At 51.7% G+C, this 26,672-nt stretch overlaps 1 protein-coding gene across 2 annotated transcripts in view; it reads left to right on the top strand.

Annotated features, from left to right (window-relative positions):
- TEKT5 (tektin 5) overlaps positions 1 to 26,672 on the top strand; it is a 48,772-nt gene that overhangs the window by 21,510 nt on the left and 590 nt on the right. For both annotated transcript variants that reach the window (XM_017666834.3, XM_017666835.3), the window contains 3 exons: positions 743 to 886; positions 4,257 to 4,479; positions 23,818 to 23,972. In XM_017666834.3, coding sequence (XP_017522323.3) covers positions 743 to 886; positions 4,257 to 4,479; positions 23,818 to 23,972 — 522 coding nt within the window. The remainder of the gene's footprint in view (positions 1 to 742; positions 887 to 4,256; positions 4,480 to 23,817; positions 23,973 to 26,672) is intronic.

Here is a 26,672-nt window from a genome sequence, read left to right as displayed (position 1 = left end):
CAGAGAATCTAAGAAAGGTGAGGCAGGCAGAGACCCAGAGCCTGAGACAGAGAGAAATCACAAGTCCCCCGAGTTAATGGCTTCCTCCTCTGTGTCACTGTGCATCCTTTTCAGACCTGCACGGTGTATTTATTTTTACTGTGTTTATGCAAATCTGTGAGCTCCTGGGTCTTAACTCATCTGTTTTCCTTCTGTGCCAGGCAGAGGGTTAGACATAATGATCTGTGAACTGTTTTAAAGGCTTTTTCCAGAGAATTCATATCTTCTAAGTGAGGTCAGCATATGCACAGCTGCAGAGCCAAATCTGGCCCTCTTTTCATAAATAATGTTTTAATGGAACACAGCCACACCCGTTCATCATTTACATATTACCTGTGATTGCTTTCCTGCGTAGCTTAGTAGTTGTAACAGAGACCATGTGACCCACAAAGCCTAAAATATTTAGTATTTGGCCATTTGCAGTACATGTTTGCCCACCCCTGTTCTAAATGACAATAGGTCTACTTACCCTGGGGGAGGGGAGGGAAGCAGGGCTGGGTGGCGGGAAGCGGGCATGTCCCTGGGTGTGTGGTGGGGGCATCAAGGTGGGAAGAAGGCTGAGAAGCCACTAAGGGTGGACAGAGCATCCTCTTAGAAGTCCAGAGACTTGCTTTGAGCAGTGGCTCTGCACTGACCTCCCTGTGACCTTGAGTGAGGGACTCTGGGTAAGCACGCAATCCAGGGACAACTCTCACCCCCACAGTGATAACCGAGATGCTCAGCATGCTCTGGAGAGGGACCTCGAGGACAAAAACTCAGCCCAGTTTATCGATGAGAAGTGCTTTAACCTGAGGAACACGTCAGACTGCATCAGCTTCTTCCATGGCGTGGAGAAAATCGATGGCATGTAAGTGCTGGGCTCGGGCTCCCCATCCCGGGCTGCGGCGGACGGGAGTGAGGGTTTCTGAGTCTGCCTAGCCAAGGAACCACAGAGGGGCTTCACATGCCAGTCAGGTGAGGGCTGTGTGGTTGAATGGGGATGCTCCATGGCAGACCACTGAGTCCAATTCCGGCTAATTTGAGATGCAATTTACCAGAAGGTTCTTGGGGAGCCACAGACTCAAGGGGAAGGCAGGAGGGGAAGGTTCTGGTAGCTGGAATGAGCCAAGAAGCGGGAAGAGTGTTGTCAGCACACCGTTGCCTTTCCAGCAGCTAACATCTATCACGTGCTTGCTGTGTGACCTCATTTTCTCGTCACAACAGCTGTGAGACAGGTGCCTCCTGTGTACCTGGCACTGCTGTGGTCATGTCACAGCGTTCTGGAATGTTGGGCAGAACTAAGGCACACTCCCAATCAGCAGTCCGAGGTTTGGGACACTTAGGGCCGGAGAGGGAGAGATGCTTCAGGTTTCAGGTAAGGCAGAAGGTGGTGTCTATCTTGGTCCCTTAAAAAAAAAATCTTCCAGCACATAGAATTGTGCTTGAAGCATAGTAGGTATACAATAAGTATTTGTTGAATGAGGGAAGAATGAAAAGGAGGGAGGGAAGGAGTTCCCTGGCAGTCTTGTTGGCCCAAGCCCAAGGTCACTTTCTGGATCTTAGTCCATGTGCAAGTGTTGAAATAACCCTTTGGGGTCTCCGGCACTGAGAGCCCCTGACAAGGGGAGCAGGGCTTGGGGCTCTGCCCCCTCAGCCGCAGCTGCCCATCCCCGCAGGGCGTCCATGGGGCTCCCTTCCCAAGCATGCCTCCCTGAAACCTGGTGGAGTCTCCCGTTTCCATGCCCTGCGGTGCCTGCTATTTTTAAGTCCCTCATCCAGCCACTCCAGCTGGGAAGCGAGAGCTGCTGTTTGTGGGGACTAATTGCTCCCCAGATGTACCAACTCAGGGCTTGGTGTGTGGGGTTTTGTTGGAGCAGGGCCCATCCTGACAGGTTAGAGGGCATTTGGAGGCTGGGAAGGGACGTATCTCGGGTCACAGAAGCTCTCCATGCTGTGGCAGGAGGCGGGGGCAAAGGAGACAGAAGATGCCTTTTATCTGATGCTCGCTCTGTGCTCGGCACTGTTCTGAGAGCTTTACACACAGCACCTCATGAACAATAACATTTATGAAGCACTTAATGTTTTCAGGTGCCATGATAGGAGCTGCATATTTAGTCACTCAACAACCCCAAGAATAGACACCATAACATCCCTATTTCAATGAGGAACCTCGGCTCAGAGAAGTGAAGTGACTGGCCCAAGCTCACACAGCCAGTGGCAGAGCCACCAGCTAAGTCCATACTGGACACTGGGCCTGTGTGCTTTACCACGGCACCTCCTGCCTCCCCAGCAAAGCCTGCTGTCACCCCCATCTTTAGAGGGCAGGGCTCCATGAAGTGCATTCCCCCTTCTGAGGTGCATCCCCTGTAAGCAGAAGGCTGCCTCTGGCACATACACCTCCCAGCCCCCCGGAGAATGTGATTAAGGGGGCTCGCTGTCTGCTCCGGGGAGGGCGAGGACTTAGAGTCTGCTCCTCACCATTGACGGCGCCCCTTTCCGCAGCAGGAAGTACACTCAGTAAATCCACAGGCTTTATCTGTTGTCCTTGACACCTCCTCCTTCCTGGATTGATGATGAGGGGCTGTGTGACTTTGGAGGAGACACATTATCTCTCTGAGCCTCTGGTCTTTGTTGGATACAAGTTTTGGATCAGGCACAGTGCCCTCTCCCATCTGCAGAAGCCCAAGATCCCTGTTTATTGCTCCATTTTAGCTCCTGCGAAAGACAGACAAAACAACCACATATTATGTATGTTTTCAAAAAGTTTCTATTCACCATGCAATCTCAGTGTGCTTTAAAAAGTCTGGAAAGAGACTTCTGTTCCCGAAAATTGAGACTCCTTTTTCCTACTGCCTTGAAATAAAAATGTTTTATTTAAGGACTGGAGACTTGCTGGCTAGAAAGGACCTTGAAACGTTATCTAGTCTGGTTTACCCTGGAACTAAGGCCAGCTCGAAAAAGTGCCTGTTCCTCCCCAAAGACTTCTGAGAGGACGGAACCCCCCATACACTACATTGATCACTTGTTGCAGGGGCTTACAGACTCTGCCAGGAAGAACTTTCTGTTGTTCAAACTGAATTCTTTTTACATCCCTGTCACCGCCTCCGAGAAGTCTTCCCTGCCAGCCCCTCGTAATGTAGCCTTTGTGTTGCCCACCAGTCCCATTCTCCAGCTGCCCTGCTGTGAGTCCATAGAGGAGGCTGCCCTCCAGGCCAGCTTGCCCGGCACGCCCTTTGTCAGCCGGTTCCCAGCTAGTTTCAGCCCAGGGGAGGGGCGCCAGCAGGAGGCTGAAGGCTGAGGAGAAAGATGGCGGGGATTTATTCCTCCTGCTCCCCCTCCCAGGGCTGGTACTGCACCACAGCTCCCTCTCTCCTGCCCCTCCCTCTCCTCTCCAACTTCACACCCGGGATGCGGACAGCTTCCCGCGTTTGCTGATCCCCGAGCCCCCCACATGTCTGAGTGTGCCATTTTATTCCCTGATTGACACAGTGTGACTGCAGCCTGTCTCTTTTTATTCATCCAGCTTCTAAATTCCTCCATAGCACATACCATGTGTACTTACCTTCTTTACTTAGTAATGTCTGTCTCCCTTGTTGGAAATTTATCTCCACGAGGACAGGGATGTTGCTGCTCTTGTCCGTGGCTCTATCCAGGTGCCTAGGACAACGCTTGGCATGGGGCAGGTGTGCAGAGAACATTCGCTGAACGAGTCAGTGCAAAGTAGCCTGGCATGTGCTCGCCACTGACTTGAAGGGCCTCTGCAGCCAGCCTTGTGCCCGTGCCCGCTCCTTGGCCTGTCCGTGTGCTTCAGGTGGTGACCGTGGGCGGGGCTTACATTCTTCTGTCGCATTGATGGAATCTCTCCCCTCCCACAACTCACCGTGTGCCCTTTGGAAAAGCCTGCTGTCACTGGGCTGCAGCTGCCTCCCCTGTAGAATGAGGACGGATACCCAGGGGTGCTCACCTGGGGTTGACTGTGCCCCTCCTCCAGGGGACACGTGGCAATGTCTAAGATATTTCTGACTGTCACAGCCAGCAGGGCAGCACTGCCGGCATCTGGTGGGTGGAAGCTGGAAATGCCGCTAGCCACCCCACAGCGCGCAGGATGGCCCCGCATCCAAGAACGATCCCGCCCCTAGTGTCGGACACGCCGAGGCTGAGACGCCCTGGATCCCCTGGGGCCCGCCCCAAGCCCCCGATGCCTCACCTGTGTTAATCTGTCCTCGCACCTCTTACAGGATCTCCGTACCCGAGACCTGGGCCAAGTTCAGTAATGACAACATCAGGCACTCGCAGAACATGCGGGCCAGCTCCACCCGGCTGCGGGAGGAGGCTGACAACCTCTTTGAGACCCTGTCGGATCAGATGTGGAAGCAGTTTACCACCACCAACCTGGCCTTCAACACCCGCATCTCCGAGGTGACGGATGTGAAGAATAAGCTGCAGACGCAGCTGGCTAAGGTGCGTGAAGGCACTCAGCCGTCCCCGCTGCTAAACCCTCTTCCCGCCCACCCCTGGGGTGGGAATGGTCCTGCGTGTCCTATAGCCTAGGAGCTTGTCCACCCAAACGGGGCAGGGCTGTGAGCTTCCGCGGGGAGTCGAGGTAAGTACTTCCGTGTTCTCCAGTGCTGGAGATGGCTTGTCCTGGCTGTCGCCACGGCACCTGAGAGGCTGCTGATGGCCCCCAGGACCCTTCACGCCATCTAAGGGCCACTGGCTTGAGTGTGACCGGCAAGCGGGGGTGTAGATAGCGGATCCCAGGCACTTCTCTGCCCACATCAGCATCTTTGGAAGTGCAACCTTTGACCTTGAAAGGCTTCAGTGACCTCAGGACCCCTGTTCAGGGCTGGGGTGCTTTTTTGAATTTGATGAAGTGGGAGGACTGCCCTCTGTCACCGTCTCCTGCTCCTCCCACACATGCCCTCTCGCTGCTCCCCTGTGGAAGGCATCGCGCTGCTTCACACCTCTGGGGGAGTCCTCCCTGCACGGAATGCTTCCTCCCTGGCTGCACGTGAATTTAGAGTGCCCCCTGGGTGCCGTGGCAGTGGTGGCTGTGACATTTATACACAGGAAGGACTTCGGGATGGCAGTCTGATTGGAGGGGATAGGGAGTCGAGACTAGCCTTGAACCTGTATTCGCAAAACAGGCTTCTATATAAACATATATCGTACATATATTGGGAGTGGGTAGTTGGACTGTATGCAGAGGTTAATGGAAATTACAGGGGCAGGGTAAGCCCACCCACATAGGCCACCCTCCGGCCTGGGGTATGAAGGAGGCAACTAAAACATAAGTTTCTGTAAAATATTTGCAAGGTTGTAATATGTGGTCTGAGGGAAGAAGCAGGTGGGCAGAGATTCTCATGGGGACCTTATACCAGGTAGGCCAGGCAGGCAGGCCATTTCCATCAAGAGCAGGTCGCTAGAGAGTCAGGCAGCTAAGGATGGTGGGTAGAGTATTCACAAGAGAGGCCAGCAAGTGCAAAGGGCATGTGTGGGATGGGGCTGGAGAAGGGGCAGGCTCAGGGCATGCAGGGCCTGGTAGGTCCTGGTGAGGGGTGTGTGTTTCATTCTGAGAATAGTTGGTTTAAGTGGAAGGCGTTAGGATCCAGTCTCATCGTTAGGTGGGTCTCTTCCCTCCTGAATGGAGAAAGTGTTGCGGAGGTTAAGGGCAGACACGGGGAAGGGGGGTTAGGAGGCTGTGGAAGGCTCCTGGTGAGGGATGGCCGACTGCACTAAGGAGGTGGCTTCAGATGGAAGGCGGAAAAGAGGATGTGAAAGATCTTCAAGAGGAGAAGTTGGCATCTGTGCCTTCCCTCTCCCCTTAACATTTCCCTACCAGTCCCCTAGGACAGGGTTGACAAACCTTTTCTGTAAAGGGCCAGATCATATTTTCAGCTCTGCAGGCCGTGTGGTCTCTGTGACAAGTACTCGATTCTCTGATACAGACAGCTGTAGATAGTAAGTACGTAAGTGAGTGTGGCTGTGTTCCAGTAAACCCTCATTTGCCAAACTAGGCAGTGGGCCGGATCTGACCCACAGGTTGTAGTTTGCTGACTACAAATGTAGTTTTACATAGCTTACCATCACTCCCTCCACCCCGTAGCATGTGGTTAGAAGCACAAACTGAGGGTGACTGCCTGGGGCTGAATCCTGGCTTCATCATCTCTGTAGCTCTTTGGACCACTTCCTTAACCTCTCTGTGTTTCAGTATCCTTATCTGTAGAATGGGCAACTCACAGAAGCAGACCCCCCGTACATGCTGTGTCTGTGCCTCTGATTTTACTGTATTTATTGATTGATTTGTGTCCGCCTCTCTCCAGAGCATTCAGTTACATACCCACTTGTTCAGGGTACTGCCTGGCATGCAGTAGACACTCCTTTAATCTTTGTGCATTGTGTGAAAGGAATCTACAAATCTATTGAGCTTTGACGAATGAATGAGTCAGTGCTTTTAATTTCAAGAGCTTTTTTTCTTATGGGAAAAATCTGTGGTAAAATACATATAACAAAAAATTTACCATCCTCTGAGTCCATTCAGGTTGCTATAACAAAAAACTTTAGACTGGGTGGCTTATGAACAGCAGAACTGTATTTCTCGTGGTTCTAAAGACTGGGAAGTCCAGAAACAAGGCACCAGCAGTTGGTGTTTGGTGAGGGCCTGCTTCTGGGTGCATGGAAGTCTACTTGCTGTATGTATCCTTGCATGACAGAGGGGTGAGGGAGCTCTCTGAGGTCTCTTTTCTAAGGACACTAATCCCATTCATGAACCTCTAGATGACCTAGTCACTCTCAAAGACCCCCACCTCCCAATACCGTCACAGTGGGGATTTGAGTTTGAACATAACGAGTTTTAGAATACGAGTTCCGTCTGTAGCACCATCATGCCGTGGAGAGTTCACTAGTGTTTTACATTGTTGTGCAACCATGACCGCCATCTCTCTCTGGAACTGTTTTTTCATCTTTCTCAAACTGAAAGAACTCAGTGTTTCAACTCCATGCCCGCTAAACAGTCCCTCGCCGTTCTCCTCTCCCCGCGCAACCACTCTTCTTTCTGTTTCTACGAATTGACTACTCAAGGTTCTTCGTGTAAGTGGAATCATGCCGTGTTTGTCCTTTGTGACTGCCTCATTTCGCTTGGCATAATGTCCTCCAGGTTCATCCATGTTGTAGAATTTCCTTCTTTTGAAAGGCTGAATAATAGTCCATTGAATATATATACTATGTATCCATTCATCCTTCAGTGGACACTTGGATTGCTTCATACGGTGAATCAAATATGGTTCATTTTCGTGTTGTGTGCATGAAGTCTGAGGCCTGAGATGCCTTGGGAAGCCGCGTTGGTGGGTCTTGGTGGCTGATGTCTGTGAATCAGGGAAGAAGAATTCCTGTTTGGTGATGTCATGATGATTCAGGAGTTGATCTCTGTAGAGCTCTTAGAACGCTGCTTGGCACATGGTAAGCACTCAAAGGTAACTAAGTATTAATATAATTATGGATGGGGAGGAAGAGGATCTTTTGGTGGGAGTGGGGGAAAAAAACTTTTACCTTCCCAGATTTCTCCAGGGAACATTTGAGTTATTACTATCAGCCTCATCACTCCTGATCAGAGAGGTTTTGCAACTGTGTGTGTTTGTATTAATAGTCATTATTTGATCACCAGCTGCTTTGCAAATAAGCCAGCACCCGTTTAAAATACACCAAACCCCAGCACAACACAATTGACACCATTGCCTGAGCAAGGACTTATCTTCTGGCTGGCGGCTATCTCACATTGTGGTTTTCTAAGGTAATAAAAGGAGCTGGTATAAGGAAGATAATTGTAGAGCAACATCTTGCTTCTGCTGGAGGACTTGAAATGTTCCCTTTAAGATTTTAATTTGTTGAGCTTGGCATAATTCCCCTTGGCAAGTGGCATTTCTGGAAAATTCTAGGCCTCCATCCTCACCTGTGCCACAAAGTATTGCCCAAGTGGTCATAGGAATCCACTTTGAGAGGCCAGGTTGACACAGCTCCCCATGCAGACTTTGAATCCAACGGCAGTTTGAAGCTAGGTAGACAGTCTCAGCTGTTCACCATGATCCTGGGTCCTTGTCCTTGGACTCTGGGGCTCTGGGGTACCTCCTAGTCATATTGGTCTCTGATAGAGGGGAGCCCCAGGGGTCTCCAGATAAGCTTAAGTTTCCACCTGCCTCTAATTAGTTGAATGTGCCTTGTATGGGGGAACTCAATGTGGGGAGAAGATGCAAGGGCCCCTGGGGGGCATGGGGCCCTGCCATGGAACAGTGCTGATTCTGAAGTTGAGGGACCTCGGCCCTGACGAGGAAGTGACCACAAGTGTGATAATGTGGACGCAGAGCTAATAACATTGCTCTTCCTTCCTCAACTCTTCAGCAACCCCTCATCTCCCTTTTAAACAGAGTGCCGGCCTCAGACTAAGAACTTTGGGCAGCTGGCAGTGTCCAACCAGGGTTTAAATAACAATTTTACTCTTATGTTGTTTCAGGCTTTTCATGGTTATTTCTATTTATAACAAATGATGCTAATTTCCTGCTCATAATAGTAATACAAAGTTTCATTTTTAAATAAATGAACTTAAGTTGTGTTTTTTTTCCCCCAAAAAGTGAATTGATTTGAAGATTGCTAATCATGGTACAAGTGGTTTGAGGGGATATGCAAAAATGATGAGGGTGGTAGGTGAAAGCCTGGCCCTTGGAAAACAGCAGTGGAGACCAGTGTGTGCAGGAATCCTCAGTTTTACTAGGGACTGCATCAAAATGCAGCCTCTGATCGAGCATGTCTGGGGCTGGGCCTGAGAGTCTGCATTTTGAACAGGCTGGGGGAGGGGGGAGGGATGCCCGTATCTGGTAGGAAGTAGCCAGAGCACAGGTTGTAAAGGTATTTGCTTTGACATCCTGGTAAGCAGAGGTCTTCTTCCCTTCTCTCCCTTCCTCTCTCCCCCTTTTCTTCCCTCCTGCTTTCTCTCTTCCAGGCTCAGAATACTGGGAGAGCCCCATCCTTCCTAAAGGCAAGCCTCCATCCACCAGTTCTAATCAGATTTTCTCTAATTGCACTTTTCTTCCAAGCCACCAAGCCAAGCCCAGTCTTTCCTCCTGCCAGGGTCAGGCCAGCTTACCGCACCACACAGATGGTGCCTAATTTGTGCAGGTGCAAACACCCCTCTGAGGTTTCTGTCACTCCCCACCCCACAGCAATGCATGCCCCAGAATCATAATCTCATTTTCCCATCTGGATTACCAATGTGGTCAGAGCAAATGACGTTAGGAGCTGGGGGATCAGGGTAAGCGCCGCCTCACTGCGGTTGTCGGAGATAATGGGATTTCTCTGCTTTGTGGGACAGCTTGCAGCCTGTGCGTGCCGTCAGCTTTCCTGTAGTCAGAGGCAGCAGACAGGAGCCTGCTTCCCGCTCCACCTGGAGCCCTCCCATCTCAGCTGGTGGCTCTGACTTCCAGATGCTTCCAGGGTCTCCACCTTCCGCACGTTCAATCCCAAACCTTGCAGTCCACGTGGATGCCTCTCTTTCTCTCCCGCCCTCGTCCACGCCATCAGCCAACCCGCTTGGCTCTACTTGCAGACTCACCACTGCTCCATCCCTCCTGGGGCTGACCGGGCCCCCGAACCATCTCTTGCCAGGATTATCTCTGTGGTCTCCTAACTGTTCTGTTTGCTTTTGCTATTACCAGCTGATTTGTTGCCAGAGTTCAGAGGGCACCGGATGCTAGAAGGCCAACTAGATGTACAGAGAAAAAGTTCAAGTGCTTTAGAGTCTTCAGAAAACCTTTGGAATTTAGTTGGAGGGTACAGGTGACAGGCTGTCTCTGGGGGACATCTGCCAGTGTCCCTGGGTCCCCATCTTCACCTTGGCCAGGCCCATCTACACCTCTGCTGTCATGGGAATTTCTCAGCCCCCTTCACCTCTGTAACCACAGATGCAGGGGAAGGAAATGTGATGGGTTCTAATTAAGTGTTGATCGAGCAATTTAAACAGGATAAACACTAGCAGTCTATGGGTTGAACTTGGCCCACACATTATTTGGCCCCTCACATTTTTCTTTCAACAGCTTTATTTATACTTGACACATAATTAGCTGTGCATATTCCAAGTGTACAATTTGAGTTTTGACAAAATATATGTCATGAAGCCCCCTCAGCGAAGGTAGTAAATGTATGAAAGGTTTCTGTGTGTCCCTTTGTCATTTTCCCTCCTGTCCCCCCTTCCCCCATTCCCATCACAACCTCTGATCTGTCTTCTGTCACTATAGGTTACTTTGCATTTTCTGGAACTATTATATAAAATGAGACATACCCTCTATGCTATTTTCCATCTGGCTTGCACTCAGTATAAGTGAGATTCCTGCTGTATTCTTTTTGCTGAGCTGTTAGTGTTGTATGGATATCACATCCGTATTGGAAGCATGTACCACAATTTGTTTATTCACCTGTTTGAGGACATTAGGGTTGTTTCCCATTTGAGGCTATTGATAAAGCTGCTGGGCACATTTGTGTATACACATTTGTACACACTCTTACAGAGTTTTTAAATATTTTGGTATAAAATGGAGATTTCACACACAAATTCACATTTCCAGGATCTCTTGAAAATCAATAGCCCTAGGAACATAGCCCACATTTCCACATGAGAACAGTGGAGAAGAGCTGAGTGGCTCTCCAGTTTGCCTCGGTCCCCACCATCCTCCGTCGTGGCCAGCTTCACCCAGTTGCATTACTTGCCCGTTCCCATAGGCTTTGTGCATTCACACTTTCTCTGCTGTGCATCAGAGGAAATGCAAGAAAGCAGATGTATAAGGCAGCCAGGCATGGAAAGCATTTAACAGAACACAGAGGGGCTATGAGTTTTCACCTTGTAAGGCTTTGCTATTACTCTGAAGTTTCTGTGGAGTTTTGACTTCCAAGCCGTCATTAACACCAGAACCACCCCTTCCCTGGGAGGCTATTCCAGACAGGAAGGCCTGGTGTCTGAGGGGTGTGGGCCCGCAGCCGGCCATCTGAGGGCCCAGCTCCTGCCGCCAACCCCTCTGTTTGTCCAAGGAGGTCTGGAACCTGTTGTGGAGTGGGAAATGCTTTTGTGTTTTGCAAGTAGCCTGGATCCTTCCAGCGCCCGCGTCCACAGCCAAGCTACTGACTGCTCTTTCTAAAAGTGGCCCAGGCCAGGGGAAGTGGAGCCAGGCCCCCACCCTTGTGGCCGTGGGCAGTCTAGTGAGGAGGGGCAAGGGCCAACCAGGCCTTAAACACCATTGCGTCTCAGGAGAAAGTTCTCTTTTCAAGTTCCCTGCGTCAGTCCTTCTGACAGTGTCTTGGAGCAAACTCCTGTGGTGCTCGTGCGGATGCGTCCTTAACAGTGTCTTTCGTTTGTGTTCTCCCTCTCTTAGCAAGAAGGCATCAGGCCTCTGGCAGGGCGTGAACCTTTGCAAGGCAGCAGAAGGTAGTTAGAATTGGCTCCTTTTTTCCATTTTCTCTATGGTTTTGGTATCCCCTGTTAATGACAATTGTTTTCCACTGGTGGCAGTAATACAAAGTTTCCATTTCAAATGCATTTGTCAAAGGCTGGAAAGGGAGTTAATTTGAAGAAAAACATGAAATAGTCGTACAGGTGGTCCATGGATAAGGCACGTCCGCTCTCGGGGGAAGCCTCAGGGCGGCACGCCATGGTCCCTTTGCCCAATACTCACCTCAGCCCAAGAGGAATCAAAGGCTCTCCGGTGTCTCATCACTGTCCGTGGGCTGTGTGCGCCTGGGGACGTCAGCATGGGGGGTCCAGAGAGCTCAGATCTGGGCTGTTCTGCGGGCTGTGCCAAATGGTGGGGTGATGGGGAGCAGGGCCATGTCACCCGTTGTCTGCCCACAGCCACGCCGTGCCAAATGGGAGAAGGGCTGCTGACATCAGGAAAGCAGAGCCAAGGTCCAGGCCTGGGAAGGTAGCCAACAAATGCAGGAAGTTGTGGGGACCAGACAGAGTGGGGAGAGAGTGGGACAGACGGAGCGGGCATCAGCACGGGGGGGCAGGTGCGGGGCGCGGTGCAGAGGAGGCATTTGGAGCTCATATTGTGAACAACACTGACGCTCAGAGAAGCTATTACTTCCCTCCTCCCACTGCACCTTCAGCTGGTATCAGCTTATCACAGACTCTTGACCAGAAGCCCTGGGTGGAGCAATCACTGGGATTCGCTGCTGTGGAGACAAGGATGTAAGGTGCTGCCTGGGCCCACAGAGTTGCCTTGGCAGCTTGACACGTCCCAGCAGCCTCCTAACGTCTGCCAAGCTGTGATCTACCCGCTGTTGGACCGTTGGCTGCTTGCCTGCTTGGGACCTGCTGCCCAGCCTCACCTGCACTCGCAGCTTTTGTCTCCTTTTGCGTCCTCCTGGTCCCGTCCAGATTCCCCCTCCCTCTCTGCATTCTTGACCCACCACGTGAGCCCCTCAAGTCAGTGCAGGTGGCTCCGTTCAATTCTGGCTTTAGCACTGCCTGGCGAAATGGCCAAGGTCAAATTGCTCCATGACTCTGTGCCTCGGTTTCCCCCATTGTCACTTGGGAGTGATAATGGTTGGCAGATATTTGTGGTGAGAATAACAGCAGGAGTGTTGGGCACCTTGTAAGTGCTCAATGAACATGAGCTATCCGGAAGCTAAAAAGCCATGGTCTGATTTCTGATCTGCTGGAGGGGTCAGGGAAGCCGAGTGGAAAGAACATGGTATCTGGAGTCAAAGGCCAGGGGTCTTGGGAAAGTAACTAACTCCTCTGAATCCTGGTTCCTAATCTCTAAGAAAGAAATTACCCTGCCAGTGGTGAGGATCAAATGGGAAGGTGCAGCTGAGCATTCCCAAGCCCAGCGGCAGCTAGAATCATCTAGATGCCTGGGTCCCAGCCCTGGTGATTCCGATTTCATTGGTTGGGGTGTGGCCTGGGCACCTGACCTATTCAAACACTCCCCAGGATAGAGAAACAAGGGTTCAGAGTTCAGGCCAGTGGTTTTCAAGGTGGGTTCCTTGGACCAGTAACATCAGCATTATCTGGGAATGTGATAGAAATGTTAGAAATGCAAATTCTCGGGCTCCAGCCCAGGCCTTCTGAATCAGAAACTCTGCGGCCCAGCCATCTGGGCTTTAAACATGTCCTCCAGGCGTCTCCCAGGTGTAGGCACGCAGCAAGCGTTTGTTAATTCCCTGCTTCTCTGGAGCAGGTACTCACTTTGTACATCCTATATACTAATCTCAGAGTGCTGGGCGGGGGCTAACCACAGACAGGAGATCCTGCCCTCAGGGCACAGGTTCTAATGGGGGAAGCTGGTTTCATAAAAGAAACCCAACTGATTAAAAATTGTCATAAATGTTAAGAAGAAGATGCCTGAAGGCGCAAGAAGATCGATTACAGGCACGGAGCCCCCACCCGTTTCCAAAGCCGTCGGGGGCTCTCAGGACACCCTACCGCAGACGGCCTCTCAGCAGCTGATACTCGTATGGGCCTAGCATTGTCTGAAGGCAGCTGGCCGCCTCTGGACAGAAGCAGCTGCAGGCGGGGCTTGCTCAGCAGCGGGAGAATAGATTCCAGACTAATAGTTCTCACCCGGGGAGAATTTGCTCCCCCAGTGCATTTGCCAATGTCTCGGGACATTGCAGTTGTCACAGCTAGGAGGGGTGTGCTGCTAACAGTGGGTGGGACCCAGGGATGCTGCCAAACACCCTTCAAGGCACAGGACATCCCCACAACAAAGGAGTATCTGTCCCCAAAGGTCAAGAGTGCCGAGCTTGGGACACCTTGCTTCGGGGTCTTTGTGGCTGAATTCTGGTGAGGTCCCTCCAGACCGCTCCTCTCCTCAGTTTTCTCGCTCTTGGGCCTGGCTGCACTTGAAAATCTCCCACCATTTGACCAAAAAAAGAATTTCAATCTGCCTTCTCCCTTCCTGAGCTGAGAAAGCTACACTGGAGCCAGACATCTTGGAAACCCCTTGGCTTCATGCAGTTGGGAAAACAATAAATCTGCAAGGTTGCATAAAGCACCCAGAAGCCTAAAGCCTGCTGGAACTGCTAAATCCTTTTTTTTTTTTTGTTCCACCTCAAAAATAATTTCCTGGCCTTAGATGCTTTTTCTGCTGTCACAAGACGAGACGCAGGCGTATAGATTTTCACGGCAAACAACCCTGCCAAACACATCCCCCCTTGCAAAGCCTTTGGGTGGATTTCTGTTCCAGCCAGGAATAGCCGTGCACTTTTCCGCTAAGCTGAGGTTGGTCTCATCTGAAGCAGACCTGGCAGTTGCCCCTCACGTCCCATGCATGGTCGTAGACCATTCCCAGTGCAAGCACACCCTTTCCCCATGCTGGGAGCTGGGGTGATGGTGGGGAGGGGGTGCCCTCAGCTGGTTCCCTGCAAGGCCTGAGGTGGACGATCATGGTCTAGTTTGCCATCCTTCTGCAAATGGAAGGAGAAAGGAGGAAAAATTCACCATACTACAAAAGACGTGTTAACTCTACTGTGTATGCAGCCAGAGTTCTAAACACTTTCCTATGTTAACTCATTTTTCCCTCCTACAACTCTAGAAAGAAGGGATCATTATTCACCCCATTTTACAGATGAGGAAGCCGAAGACAAGCAATTTGCCTAAAGCTCACCCCAGCCCAGCTGGTAAATGGCAAAGCCAGGATTCTGAATCTAAGATTTGCTCCAAAGTTAATGGTTTTGTTGATCTGTGAATGTCTGCCCCATGCACAGGACATACCCTCCACCCAGCCCCGATGTCTCTGCTGTGGAGGCTGAGAATCCCTTGGTCTCCTGGCATTAAGGTTTCTGATTTTTTAGAAAAGGAAAAAAAGAAGTAAATAGGTAGGTAGATGGGTACATGGAAACATACATGGAGGGATGGATGGATGGAAGGAAGGAAAGTGCTGGATCTATAGAGTGCATGCTATGTGCCAGTCCCAGTGCTGAACCAGGGATACCTAAATACACCCTCAAAGTCGTCCTCTGAGCAGATACTATTATTATCTCTGTTACACAGATGGGGAAACTGAAACTTGGAGAGGTTTGGTGATTCGCTGAGGCCACATGCTCAACAGTTTGGTGTTGGCATTTGAATGCAGGCTGGCAGCTTCCAAGCCTCCCTTCCAGGTGGCTGCCCGGGTCAGGGGCTGAGCAGGCTGCAATCTGAAATTTGGCCTCTCCTTACCTGGCACACGTCATTGGTTACTCGTGTCCCCCATTTCGCCTTTTGTGTACTCCTGTGACCTCGTCCTCCTGCGTCTCTCCGCCCCGCCTCGGTGTGGCGCCTCCTCTTTCCCACCCTGTCCCCTCTGCTCAGCCCCTGGAAGGCAGCCGGAGAGATCTGCTGCAAACCACCAATGCCATGTAACTTAACATGCGTATGATCACATGAGGGTTTTGTTAAAATACAGATTCCAATGGCAGGGCTGGGGTGGAGCTGAGATGCTGCATTTCTTATAAGCATTCAGTGTCCGGTGATGGTCCACATGCCACACTTTGAGTAGCAAGCTGCTAGAGAAATCATTCTCTTCTCGGAACTGAGGCAGGTGAGAGCTGAGGCAGCCTTGTCTGAGATGGGCTATGCCTGGGGATCGGGACTTCCTTTGTGGTGGGCTGTAGCAGGGCTCTCCGGCTACTGGCCCCAGGGCCAAATCTTGTCCCCCTTCCTGTTTTTGTACATAAAGTTTTATTGGAACACAGACTCCCCATGCATTTACACATTGTCTGTGGTTACTTTTGGCATTACAATGGCCATGTTGAGAAGCTGTGATAAAGACCATATGGCTCATAAAGCCTAAAATACCTATTACCCAGACCTTGAGAGGAAAATTTGTCCACTGTCTGCAGCATCTTCAGGATTCTCTGGAAGGCTGTGTATTGGGACTGCGGCCATCAGAATGGGGGTAACTTGAAGACTTAAAAACAAAAGCACACACACACACACACACACACAGCCTTACTGCAGCTAAGTGGCTTCAGACTCATCGTGGAGGAAGTGCTCCGGGTGTGCGTGGGAGACTGATGATGGATTGGGGCATGTATAGAGCACATCACCTGGTCCAGGAACACTTGGAGCACCCTAGCCAGAGAGGAACTCGAGTCCCCCTCTGCTGGGAAAGGAAATCAGGGCCCCGCACAGCCCAGGGCTCTGAGTGGGGTGGTGCGCTCCACAGCTGGTTTGTGTTAGGGCTTGGATGGGAACCTGGGTCTCCTGACTTCCTGCCCACAGCTCCTACCTCTAAAACACGCTGCATGGAGGCCCCTTGGCTGGGACTCTGCCCGGAGAGGAGTTAGTTAACCAAAAGTTGGGATGTGGGGGGTGGGGGATAATGTGGGCTGCACTCTGCCTTGGGCTGCCTCCCTCTCTGAGTCACATTCCAAGGGCTGAGAAAGAGGACAGTCCTCCTCCGTTATACAGACGACCCCTGCCTTGACGCTTTATGCTCAACTAAGCGGGTTGTGGAGGTTAAGCCTGAGCTGCGGACTGACAGTCTGAGGGGATTTAGGTTGCCTGCAACGGCAGATTTTATTAAATGAATCTGAGTTTCCTATTATCTCACATTAAAAGAAGAAAAAGGATCAATGATCCCAAAGAAAAAGTCTCCAACAGACTGTATATTGCAGGATGGGAGTTGGGGGCAGAGTGAGGACGCAGCACAGCCAGGGCGTCTGGCGTCCCAGGACTGCGCCCTTTACCCACGTGATCTCACTTAGTCCTCACGACAACCTTGTGGGTGAATTGTTATCCTCATGCTGATTTTATGGACAGAGCAAGTGTCCCACAGTGTCTGGTGCAGTAGAGGGGGCTATTGAGTGAAGAGGCCCAGAGAGTGTTGAGTGCATGCTTGTATGAGGCACAGAGAGGTTAAGTGACCTATCAAGGCCACACAGCGAGGAAGAGCACGAGCTGGGATTTGAACCTAGATCTGTGTGACGGCACAGGGGCTCAGCAAGCTGAGTAACCTGCCCCCCATTCGTAGCATATGGGAGGCTTAGGACTCTTCCTCCTGTCTGCAGCCTTGACTGGCTGGCACTACAGCCAGCAGAGTAAGACCTGGCCCAGGTATCAGAGTGAGGTGAGCCCTGCGCCCCCCACATCCTTCCTAGCTGAGCCCCAACTCAGGGCCAGCCTGCTGAGACTCTGAGGTGCCCCCCTGCCCCCAGCCAATCCCCAGCGGCTGCCCAGCCACTCCTGTGAGCCAGCCTGCGCCCTGCCCCAAGCGCCTCTTTCCCCCTACTTTTTGCATTCCGTGGGAGCAGAAAGAGTAACAAATACCCTAGGGGCTAAAGGAGAGAGCGCCAGCACTCCACCTGGCTAAGGAAAGATGGGGAGGGACTCGAGGGCTTTCTCGGGGTTGTGTGTGGCTCGCATGCCCACACGTGCTTTGGGAGGAGCAGGACCCAGTGCCAGTGCACCTCCTCTGACTGTAGGGTGCATCCCTCACGGCTCGGGTGGGCACCCGCTCACGTCTCCTAAAGCTCCTTCTCTCAGGCCTGCACTTACCCTCTGCAGTGTGGGAATAAGTGTGACCCCTGTTTTACCGGGAAGGCTCAGAGAGCTTGGACACTTTCTGAAGGTCGCCCAGCCTGGATGTGCTTGGGGCTGGGATTTGGATAGACTCAGGCATTCGGGTGCCAGCATCTGTACCCTTTTTCTTCACCAAACACCCCACGGTGTGATTTAATCCATCCAGGGAGCAAGTGTTCATTGAGCACCTACTAAGTAGTTGATATATGCAAAGCCCTTAGTCAAATGCCTGCCACACAGTAAACACTATGTTTTATGCATTAAATGGTTAAAATAATAATAATAATATTACCATGTTCCAAGCACTGCTTGGTATAGGCACTGGGGATTCAGCAGTGAGCAAAACAAAAATCCCTCCCCACATGGAGCATACTTTGTTGGGGGGAGAAGAACAACGTAATCAGTAAAACACATAGCATATCAAATGGCATCAGGACTAGACAGAAAATAAAGTGGAGAGTTGGGCAATTGGGAGTGCTGGCTGGTTTTGGGGTAGCAATTTTAAAGGAGATGGTCAGGGAAGTCCTTCCGGGCATGTTAGCCACAACCTGAAGGAGGTGAGGGAAATGAGCTATGTAGGTATCTGAGGAAGGAGCATCTTAAGCAAAGGGGAAGCCTGTGCAAAGGCCCTGTGGTGGAAGTGTGCTGGGTTTGGTGTAACTATGTGGCATACACCAGCTCTGGGAGTAGGTAGGTGGGTGAGCAGGTGGGTGACTGCAAAGGGAGGTAGAGGTGTTTGAGACACGTATGTGTGTGCACATGTGCACATATGTTATATAACAGGCACCTTGAGTCGGAGGGTATTGAGCTCAGGAGCATATACAAACCTGCCCGGGCCTTCCAACCTTAGGAGGCCACCTGTGCACTGAGCTTCCTCCCTACCTGGGAGGAGGGCCTGGGGGCTTAGAGGTACCAGGTTTTCAAGATTGTTGACATCAGATTTCCCCCAGAAACCTAGAAGCCCAAGCCCGTGGTCACCGACATGCACATCTCAAAACCTCTCTTCTACCTGCAAGGTCGGTGTGAGGGATGAAATTACTCGCTTTACTGCACTGGGGGCTTCCTGCCAAGACAGGCAGCCTCGATTTACACCACAAGACACAACTGTGGTCCTTAACCCATCTCCTTCCCCCCGAGACTTCATAGTGTCTGCATAGCTCAGTATCACTTGGCACCAATAGTTCTTGACGCTGGCTGCACTTTTGAATTACTAGGAAGCCTCTAAAACGCCCTGATACCAGCATCCCAGAGCAGTGAAACCAGAACCTCTCAGGGAGAAGCCTAGGCATCTGTATTTTTGAAAATTCTCCAGATGATTCTAATGTGCAGCCAAGTTCAAGTATCAACACCCTTTAATATTACTGTGTTTTCTGTAATTGACTTCTCCCTTAAAAAAAAAAAAGTTATTTCAAAAGGAAACTTTAAATCTGGTAAGGTTGTGGGGATTTTTTCCATTTTGACCCTGGTGAAAAGTGATGAGAACAAGAATAATAACAATAAAATATAATAATGATAATGTCCTCAGTCCTTGGCACACTGTGTTTCTAAAAAGCACCCTGCTTATTCCTTGTTTACTCCCTTTTAAGGCCACACTGCCTTCTGCTCTTTCATGGACGACTTTCCCATCGATGACCATTGTAATTGTTGGATTCGGGTCTCTTGATTTAAGTGCGTTCTTATGAAATGTGTATGGCTGTTGTAGGTGCATGGATTTTTAATTTTCTCAAAGGGGATCATGTCATATAGCTCGTTCTGTTTCCTGCTTCTCCCACCCTTCTTCCTATGCGTGGCTGATCCTCTGCATCCGATGGCTGCTGAAATCCTCACAGTGTTCACTTACGGTCTTTTACTTGTCCGTCTGCATATTCATGGCACCCAGGTGCTGCCAGCTCGCTGTCCACTACCAGTGACACCTCACTGCACATCCTGGACATACACGTTCCCTAGCGGGCCTGGCTTCCTGCAACATCTGCCCGAGCGTTGAAGTGCAGGAAACCGGAGTCACCCTCTTGGACTCGGGGCTCTTCTCCCAGAGGATCATGGGGTTTGAGGTCCCAGGGCCAGGCTGACCCGGAGCTCAGAGCTCAGTGGGCCAGGCTGGCATTTGGAGCCAGTGTTAACACTGAGCACATCGCCAGCTTCCTCCTGAGCATGAAGGTCAAGGCTGCTCTGTCTCCAGGCCCTGCCCCTCCTCAGCCTGCATGGTCTCTGCCTCCCAGCCCTTGGCGGTCACACTCCTCAAGACTTCTGGAGGTCCAGTCACTGCACTGTGGCTTCTGGAGGGACTCAGGCTGGCAGGACTGGGGTTACCCCCAAGTCCAAGTGCGTATGTATGTGTATGTGGAGGGGGAGCTTTTCTCTCCCTTTTGATGAAGAGGATCCCAGCTGTGAGCGGCAGAGGCTGGAGCAGAGGTTACAGGGAACATTTTTGGCAACGTGCGCAGATTTGCCTTGTGTGTGAGTCATTGATCAGTTCTAGAGCAGCTAATTCTGGAAAAACCCCTACTGTTCTGGAAAATCCACCGGCAGGCTGGCTCAAGAAATGCCAGCGGGGGATGAGGGGTGGGGCATGGCAAAACCAGCCACAGTGGGTTCCAGCCATCCCCCAGCACTGCGATCCCGAGACGAGAGGGTGGGAGGGGACTTCACAGTGGCCCCGCCCCTCAGCATCATCCTTGCTCTGGCTGTGACCACCCACCTGGCTCCTCAGCTTCCCCCTGGGTTCTCTCATTTGCTGTATCCATGGACTCGGGAGACATATTATGGGATACGGGATTTCCCAAATTCAGTCACTCCTGGGCCACCTTCCCAATTTTGCCTTATCCACCTGCCACCTGGGCTGTTATTTGCTTTATATTTCTATTTAAATCCAGTCACTGAAAAAATGCTGTAAGATAGATTCATTTAAAATGTATTTACATCACTTCAGTAAATGGAAAACCAACCTCACTTGACATAAGTAGAGGGTAGCCTGAAAGATACATAGAATGAAAGCGCAGCAAACTTGTTCACATCTAGCCAGAAACTTTGTCGCCTGCAGAAGCCTCTTGATCCTGCCGCTGCTCTCTGTTCACCCAGGGAGACGAGCAAGCGCTAGAGAGATGGTGCTCAAGACAGGCTGGCCCCCGGCCCCTGGAAGTGGTCGGCAGGTTGGGAATGAAATTGGTCAGTTTCAGTTCCCCGGGAACTCCCATTCGCCATGTCCATCTGTCCCTGTTTCTCCCCCGTGCTGCGAGGGAGTTCCTGGAGCACTGAAATGAGCATGTGTCGGATGCCTCGGAGGTGGCTGCATCCCCGACCAAGGTCCACACCAGAGACATCCGTGCGCACTTTCAGCAGACGGGGTGGAAGGACCTTGCACTTGCGTGATGCTTAAGAGAGCACCGTGGCAACTGTAGGAAGCACGTGGCGCCGAACACGTGTTTGCTGCATGAAGGGGCAGTGGATGAGTGAGGAATCCATGAGAATGGAGGCTGCACGAGGGCAGGGTGTTCCGTCTGTTCGCTGCAGTGTCCACCGCCTGGAGCCTTGCTTGGCACCTGGTCAGCTCAGGGAACATTAAGTCTGTGGGTGAATTGGTGAATCCATAACCTAACAAGTGAATGAGGAAGTGATTGAACCTACCAACGTTAGCCCTTTCCCCAGAATCAAGAGATATAAGTTTCAGGCTCCCAGGGAGGCTGGCAAACCCTGAGCCTGGAGATCAGGGTGAAGAAAGGGGAATAACCAAGAGAAGGGCATCTTCAGGGGCCTGGCTTCGGGCACCCCAGGGTTCCCCTCACGGCCACCATCACTGGCTGGAGAGGAGCGTTCTGACCACTCCCTTCAAGGGCCCACGGGGCAGGGCTGGCAGGTACCCCCTGTAGCCAAACCCCGCATCTAGATGGTAGAGTCAGGGGCTGTTGTCACCCTGGGCAGTGTGGTCCCAAGAGCATTTTTCATCTCCAGAAACCTTGATTTTTTTCTGTGCTGTGGCTGCTAGGATGGTGCATTCTGAGCTTTGCATGCTAGTGGCAGCTGCCCCCCACCCCAAAAAACAGCGGGCCCCTGAAGAAAATCCCCAGGGCTTCTAAGAGAGGTGTCCCTGCTGGAGTGTTTACATGACAGCGTATGCTGGGCCCAGAACCTTCTTGCAGGATAGTGTTTAACCAGCGTGTGCTTAGCTTCACTCTTGTTCTGGGTGGCTCACTGAGAAACAGGGGAGGGGGCCAGCCTTCCTCCTCAGCAGGCTTTGAAGGGGGCAGAACACCCCACCCCCCATCCTCAGATAACTCTGCCATCACCAGAAGGAAATGAGCATCCTTTTATCCTCTTGGAGAAGCAAAATGCTTGCTTTCTAGGCATTTTTTCTTATGCAAATAAGGAAGCCAGGCCTGTAATTGTTTGCAAAAAAATTCTCTCAAGCAATTTCTTGATACCCGTAGAATATGTGCCCAACTCAGCTAAAATAGTCATCCCAGTGCCTGTTATGATTTGTGAATATTTCATAGCTCACAAAAAAGGGAAGAACAACATGATTATAAAGTCCTGGAAGGTGGGGACTGGGTCTTACACTTGCAGTCTCCACCCCATTCAGGGAGCAGGGACATACTCTCATGTGAGCAGTTTTCCTGGATAATGAAATCTGAGATGGACAAGACTATGTGCATTTTAGGGTACACTACTCCCAAACTTCAGTGTACGTAAGGACCATTGGGGAGCTTGCTAAAAATCTAGACTTCCACATACCTCTGTCATTCATTCTCTTGCTCATTCATTCATTCAGTGAATCTTTACTGAGCTCCTGCTGTGAGTCAAGTTGCTAGATTTCGTAAGTAAAAATGCAGGCCCTCTAGTTAAACTTGAATTTCAGATCAACAACAAATCATTTTTTAGTGTCGTGCAGTAGTTGGACATAAACTGAAAAATGCTTCATTGAAGCCCTGAAACTCACATGGAACTGGGTGTCCTGTATTTTAACTGGCAGCTCTCAGTCTGCGGCAAGCACTGTCCCAGGCCACGGGGATGCGGCAGGGACACAACAAAGCCCCTGACCTCTTGGAGCTCTCGCGCTCGTAAGAGGGAGACACAAGCACACACCCAGGCGGCTAAAGGAAGCATAGCAAAGGTGTTGTGGCAGGTGCCAGTTGCAGGCGTGTCCGAAACCGAGCATGTGTAACCTCGCCATCGGGCCCTGCCAAGTCCGGGAGGAGGGTTAGCCACAGAGCCTTCTCCTAGGAGCAGGGCCCTGAAACTGGAACTGCTCGCAGGTCTAGGGCCATGGGGTGCTGGTAGGAGGAGAATGGATGTTTCAGCCACAGTGAGAGGCGTCTGTTCAGCCCTCTCAGTTCTGGGTGTGCTTAAGGTTGGCTAAGTGCAGGGACGGTTCCTTCTTGTAATGGGCTGGCGTGCCCGCTCCTCTTGTGCCTTTATTTTTTATTTTGGAAAACTTCAAACACACCGAAGTGGAGAGAATCATAAAAGGCCCGCATGTAGCCAACCCGGATATCAACATCTTGCCTGACTTTTTTTGCCATGGACCTTTTTCTGATTTTAGGGTTATTTTCTCTTGAGGGAAAAACAGTCTTATTTAAAGTGCAGAGCTTGATGAATTCAGATGATGACTTTCTGTCTATGGTTACATCTATGACATTTCCGTATGGATCGAGATACAGAACATTCTGGGTCCCCAGGCTCCCTCTGTCCCTTCCTGGGATCTGTGCTTTCACCAGTTGTAGGGCATTATGTTGGGGAAAATATTTCTACAGATAAATAGAAAACTGAGTCTCTCTACTCTTCTCCCCTATTCCCACACCCCCTCCCTTCCTTCCCTCCTTCCGTTTTAATTTCTTCCTAGTTTATTTACTGACTTAATTACTAGGAAGGTGAACTGAATTGTAAAAAGATTAAGAACACCCTGGATTAATTCAGATTAAAAGTGGATGTAGAGATTAGCTATTGTTTGGGATTCTCTGTGTTAATCTTAAAGACCCTCCTCCCTCCCTGCTTCCTTCCCTTGGTGGACACTAATGGGCTGACTCCTGTGGATACTGGAGACTGAAAACCAAGCCAAGCTGGAGGGTGCCCTCCCCAGCATTGGCACTGTCCTGAGTGACAAGAGGGGCTGGAGCTGCTTGCCCGAGGTTGTCTTAGGGAGAGTGTGGTCCCTGCCCCCCGGGGGGTTCAGGGTTGGGGGAGGAGTCCTTTAGTGCCTGACCCAAGACTGGATAAGGTGACCTGCGCTCCCTCTGGGACACCCTGCATGTTCCCTACAGACGCTGCAGGAGATCGTCCAGGCAGAGAACACCATCATGCTGCTGGAAAGGTCCATCGCGGCCAAGGAGTGCCCGCTGAAGGTGGCGCAGACGAGGCTGGAGTGCCGGACCCGGCGCCCCAATGTGGAGCTGTGCAGAGACATCCCACAGTTCAAGTGAGCACTGGAGCCTGGAAGGGGGGTGTGGGGGTATGTCTCGGGAGCTCCGAGGAAACTGAGTGTGATAAGGGGACCCTCCTCCCATCAGGACATCTAGTCCTGCAACTCAGCAGGGCGCTGGGTAGGGGTCTGGAATGCTGGGGGGCCTCCCTGCAGCCTCCCCGTCATGGGGAAGGCTGGCCATCCACACTGCAGCCTTCTCAACTGCCTAGATGCGGGAAGGTTTCGGAGCTCCGCAGTGCTCTTTCCCCAGAAAGCTAAGGAGGGGCTGCCTCCCAGCCAGAGGCGTGGCTTTTGGCCCTCCGCTGCCTCACCCCCTTCCCTCTCGGGCTCCCCTGAGGACACTCCCAGCTCACACCTCATCTCCCTGCCCGTCTCCCTCTGGAGAGTCCCCACCAGAGAGCCATTGGAGTGGCTGCCCCCTGCCCATCCCAGTTAGCCGCTTCTCTGGACAAGGGGCTTCCGCCCAGGAGAGGGGTGAAAGGGTCGTGCAGGCCCAGGAACGGGGCTTGTGAACATGGCTTAGGGCTTTGGAGGGGAGGCAGAGGGAACAGGTCATCCGATGGGGGGAATTATTTTCCTGTGACTTGCTGGATGACTGGGGACAGGCCCCTTGGCTGTTCTGTCCCCTCCACTGCACGTGAAGGCCTGGCTTCCTGCTCCTGACCTGGAAGGTCTTCCCTGGAAGTGGGTGCAGTGTGGCCAGGGTCCCTCCCCAGCCGGACTGGAATGGGTCCATGGCCTGGGAGAAGAACTTGGGGACGTTCTCCTGATCCTTCCTCCCCCTGTCCCTGCTCAGGTTAGGCTCCAGGGCCCCCTGGCGTGGAGGTCTCTGAGAACCCGTTTGTCCCTCCCAGGGGGCTTACCCAGAACAGCGCTTCAGGGACCCCGATGTTGTCCTGGAGGACCTGTCACTCTGGGTCAAGCTCCCTGCCTGCTCACCCCCGACTGTCCCACCAGGACCGGGACAGACTGGGAGCGTGGGTGGGGCATGTTCGGCTCAGGAGCCTTAGCAGTGTGTATGCGTGTGCGTGTGTGTGTGTGTTTGCGTGCGCGAGTGAGCGCATACACAAGCATTCTGGGAACTGGGCAGGTAGTAGGACTCGCGCTGTGTCTGTGCACCCCCTCCCTTACTCCTCCCCCGGCCTCTCCGTGACCACATGTGTGCCGTCTTTTTCCTTTTCCTCCTACAAGTGGCCCCTCTTCTGACCCTCTCAGTGGCTCAGGTCCCATCCATGCCCGATCCCCAAATGAATGCCCATTTAAATTAATCACAGGGAAGCAATAACTTTTTAAATGCAGCTCCTAATTTGCACAAACCACATTTCAAGGGGTCAGTAACCACGTGCGGCTGCGGGCTGCTGTGGTGGACAGCACAGCACAGCACAGCCCAGAACGTTGCCACACAGTGTGTAGAGCTGGTCTAGAGATCCCCAGGGGGAGAAAGGCTCCCCAGCTGCTTCGGCCGCCTCTCTCCAGCTCGGGCTTGCCCCGGGGTGCTCAGGTCGGGCCAGCGGTGTGTCCTCCAGCCCCGAGTGAGCACAAAGGGGGACTCACGGCCCAGCTCTGCGTCCAGGCTGCTGTCGTGGCTCCCTTGGTGGGCTCGTCTCCTAGGGCTGCTCTAACGAAGTGCCTCCAACTGGGCCTCCGAGAGACAGCCTGCACCAAGCCTCCCTCCGGCCCCTGGGGCTGCGCGCACTCCTCGGCGCCCTCCAGTCTCTGCCCCCAGCGTCACGTGGCCTTCATCCCTGTGTGTGTCTCTGTGTCTCACATCTCCCTCTCCTTTCTCTTACAAGGAGACACTCGTTGGATTTAGTGCTCATCCTAAATCCAGGATGATGTCATCTCGAGACCCTTAATTTTATCACATCTGCGAAGGCCCCGTGTCCAAGTAGGATCCCATCACAGGCTCTGGGGGCTCAGACTGACACACACCTTTTGGGGGATGCTATTCATCCCACCCAATCTGGACATGGCAGTAAGCTCCCAACCTCTCTCCTATCTCCATTGTTGCCCCCTTTCAATCTAATCTTTACACAGCCTGGAAATTATCCCAAAATTTCAATCAGCACTTCATCCCTCCAACCCCATTTCAACCTCTACCCCCAAAGCCTCCCCATTGCAGCGAGAACAATAAAGTAAAATACATATAACACAAAATTTACCATTAGTGACATTTAGTACATTGGCAGTATTGTGCAATCCCCACAGCCGTCTAGCTCCAGAACACCTTCGTTCATTGCACCCAAGAGGAAACCCTATACCCGTTAGCAGTCACCCCCTGCCACCCTCCCGCCAGCCCCCCGGGAACCACCAACCTACTTTCCATCTCTCTGGATTTGCCTATTCTGGACGTTTCATAGAGGTGGGATCCCTATATGCCCTTTTGCTTCCTTCACTCAGCATCATGTCTTCAAGGTACATCTGTGTTGTCACAGGTACCAGAGCTTCATTCCTTTTTATTATGGCTGAATAACAGCCTGTTGCATGGAGAGGCCACCTTCTGTGTATCCATTCAGCCATCAGAGGACACTTAGGTCGTTTTCCCCTTTTGACTCTTGTGATTAGCGGTGCGCACATATTTGTGCAAATGTTTGAGTATCTGTTCTCACGGGTCCGGACCCAGGAGTGGAATTGCTGTGTCATACAGTAGGTCTGCATGACTTACTGGGGCACCACCGCGTGGTTTTCCTGAAC

Source organism: Manis javanica, chromosome 10, assembly GCF_040802235.1.
Source record: "Manis javanica isolate MJ-LG chromosome 10, MJ_LKY, whole genome shotgun sequence".
Lineage (NCBI taxonomy): Eukaryota > Metazoa > Chordata > Mammalia > Pholidota > Manidae > Manis > Manis javanica.
The sequence above is the reverse complement of the archived record's forward strand: the minus strand, read 5'-3'. Positions and strand labels throughout refer to the sequence as shown.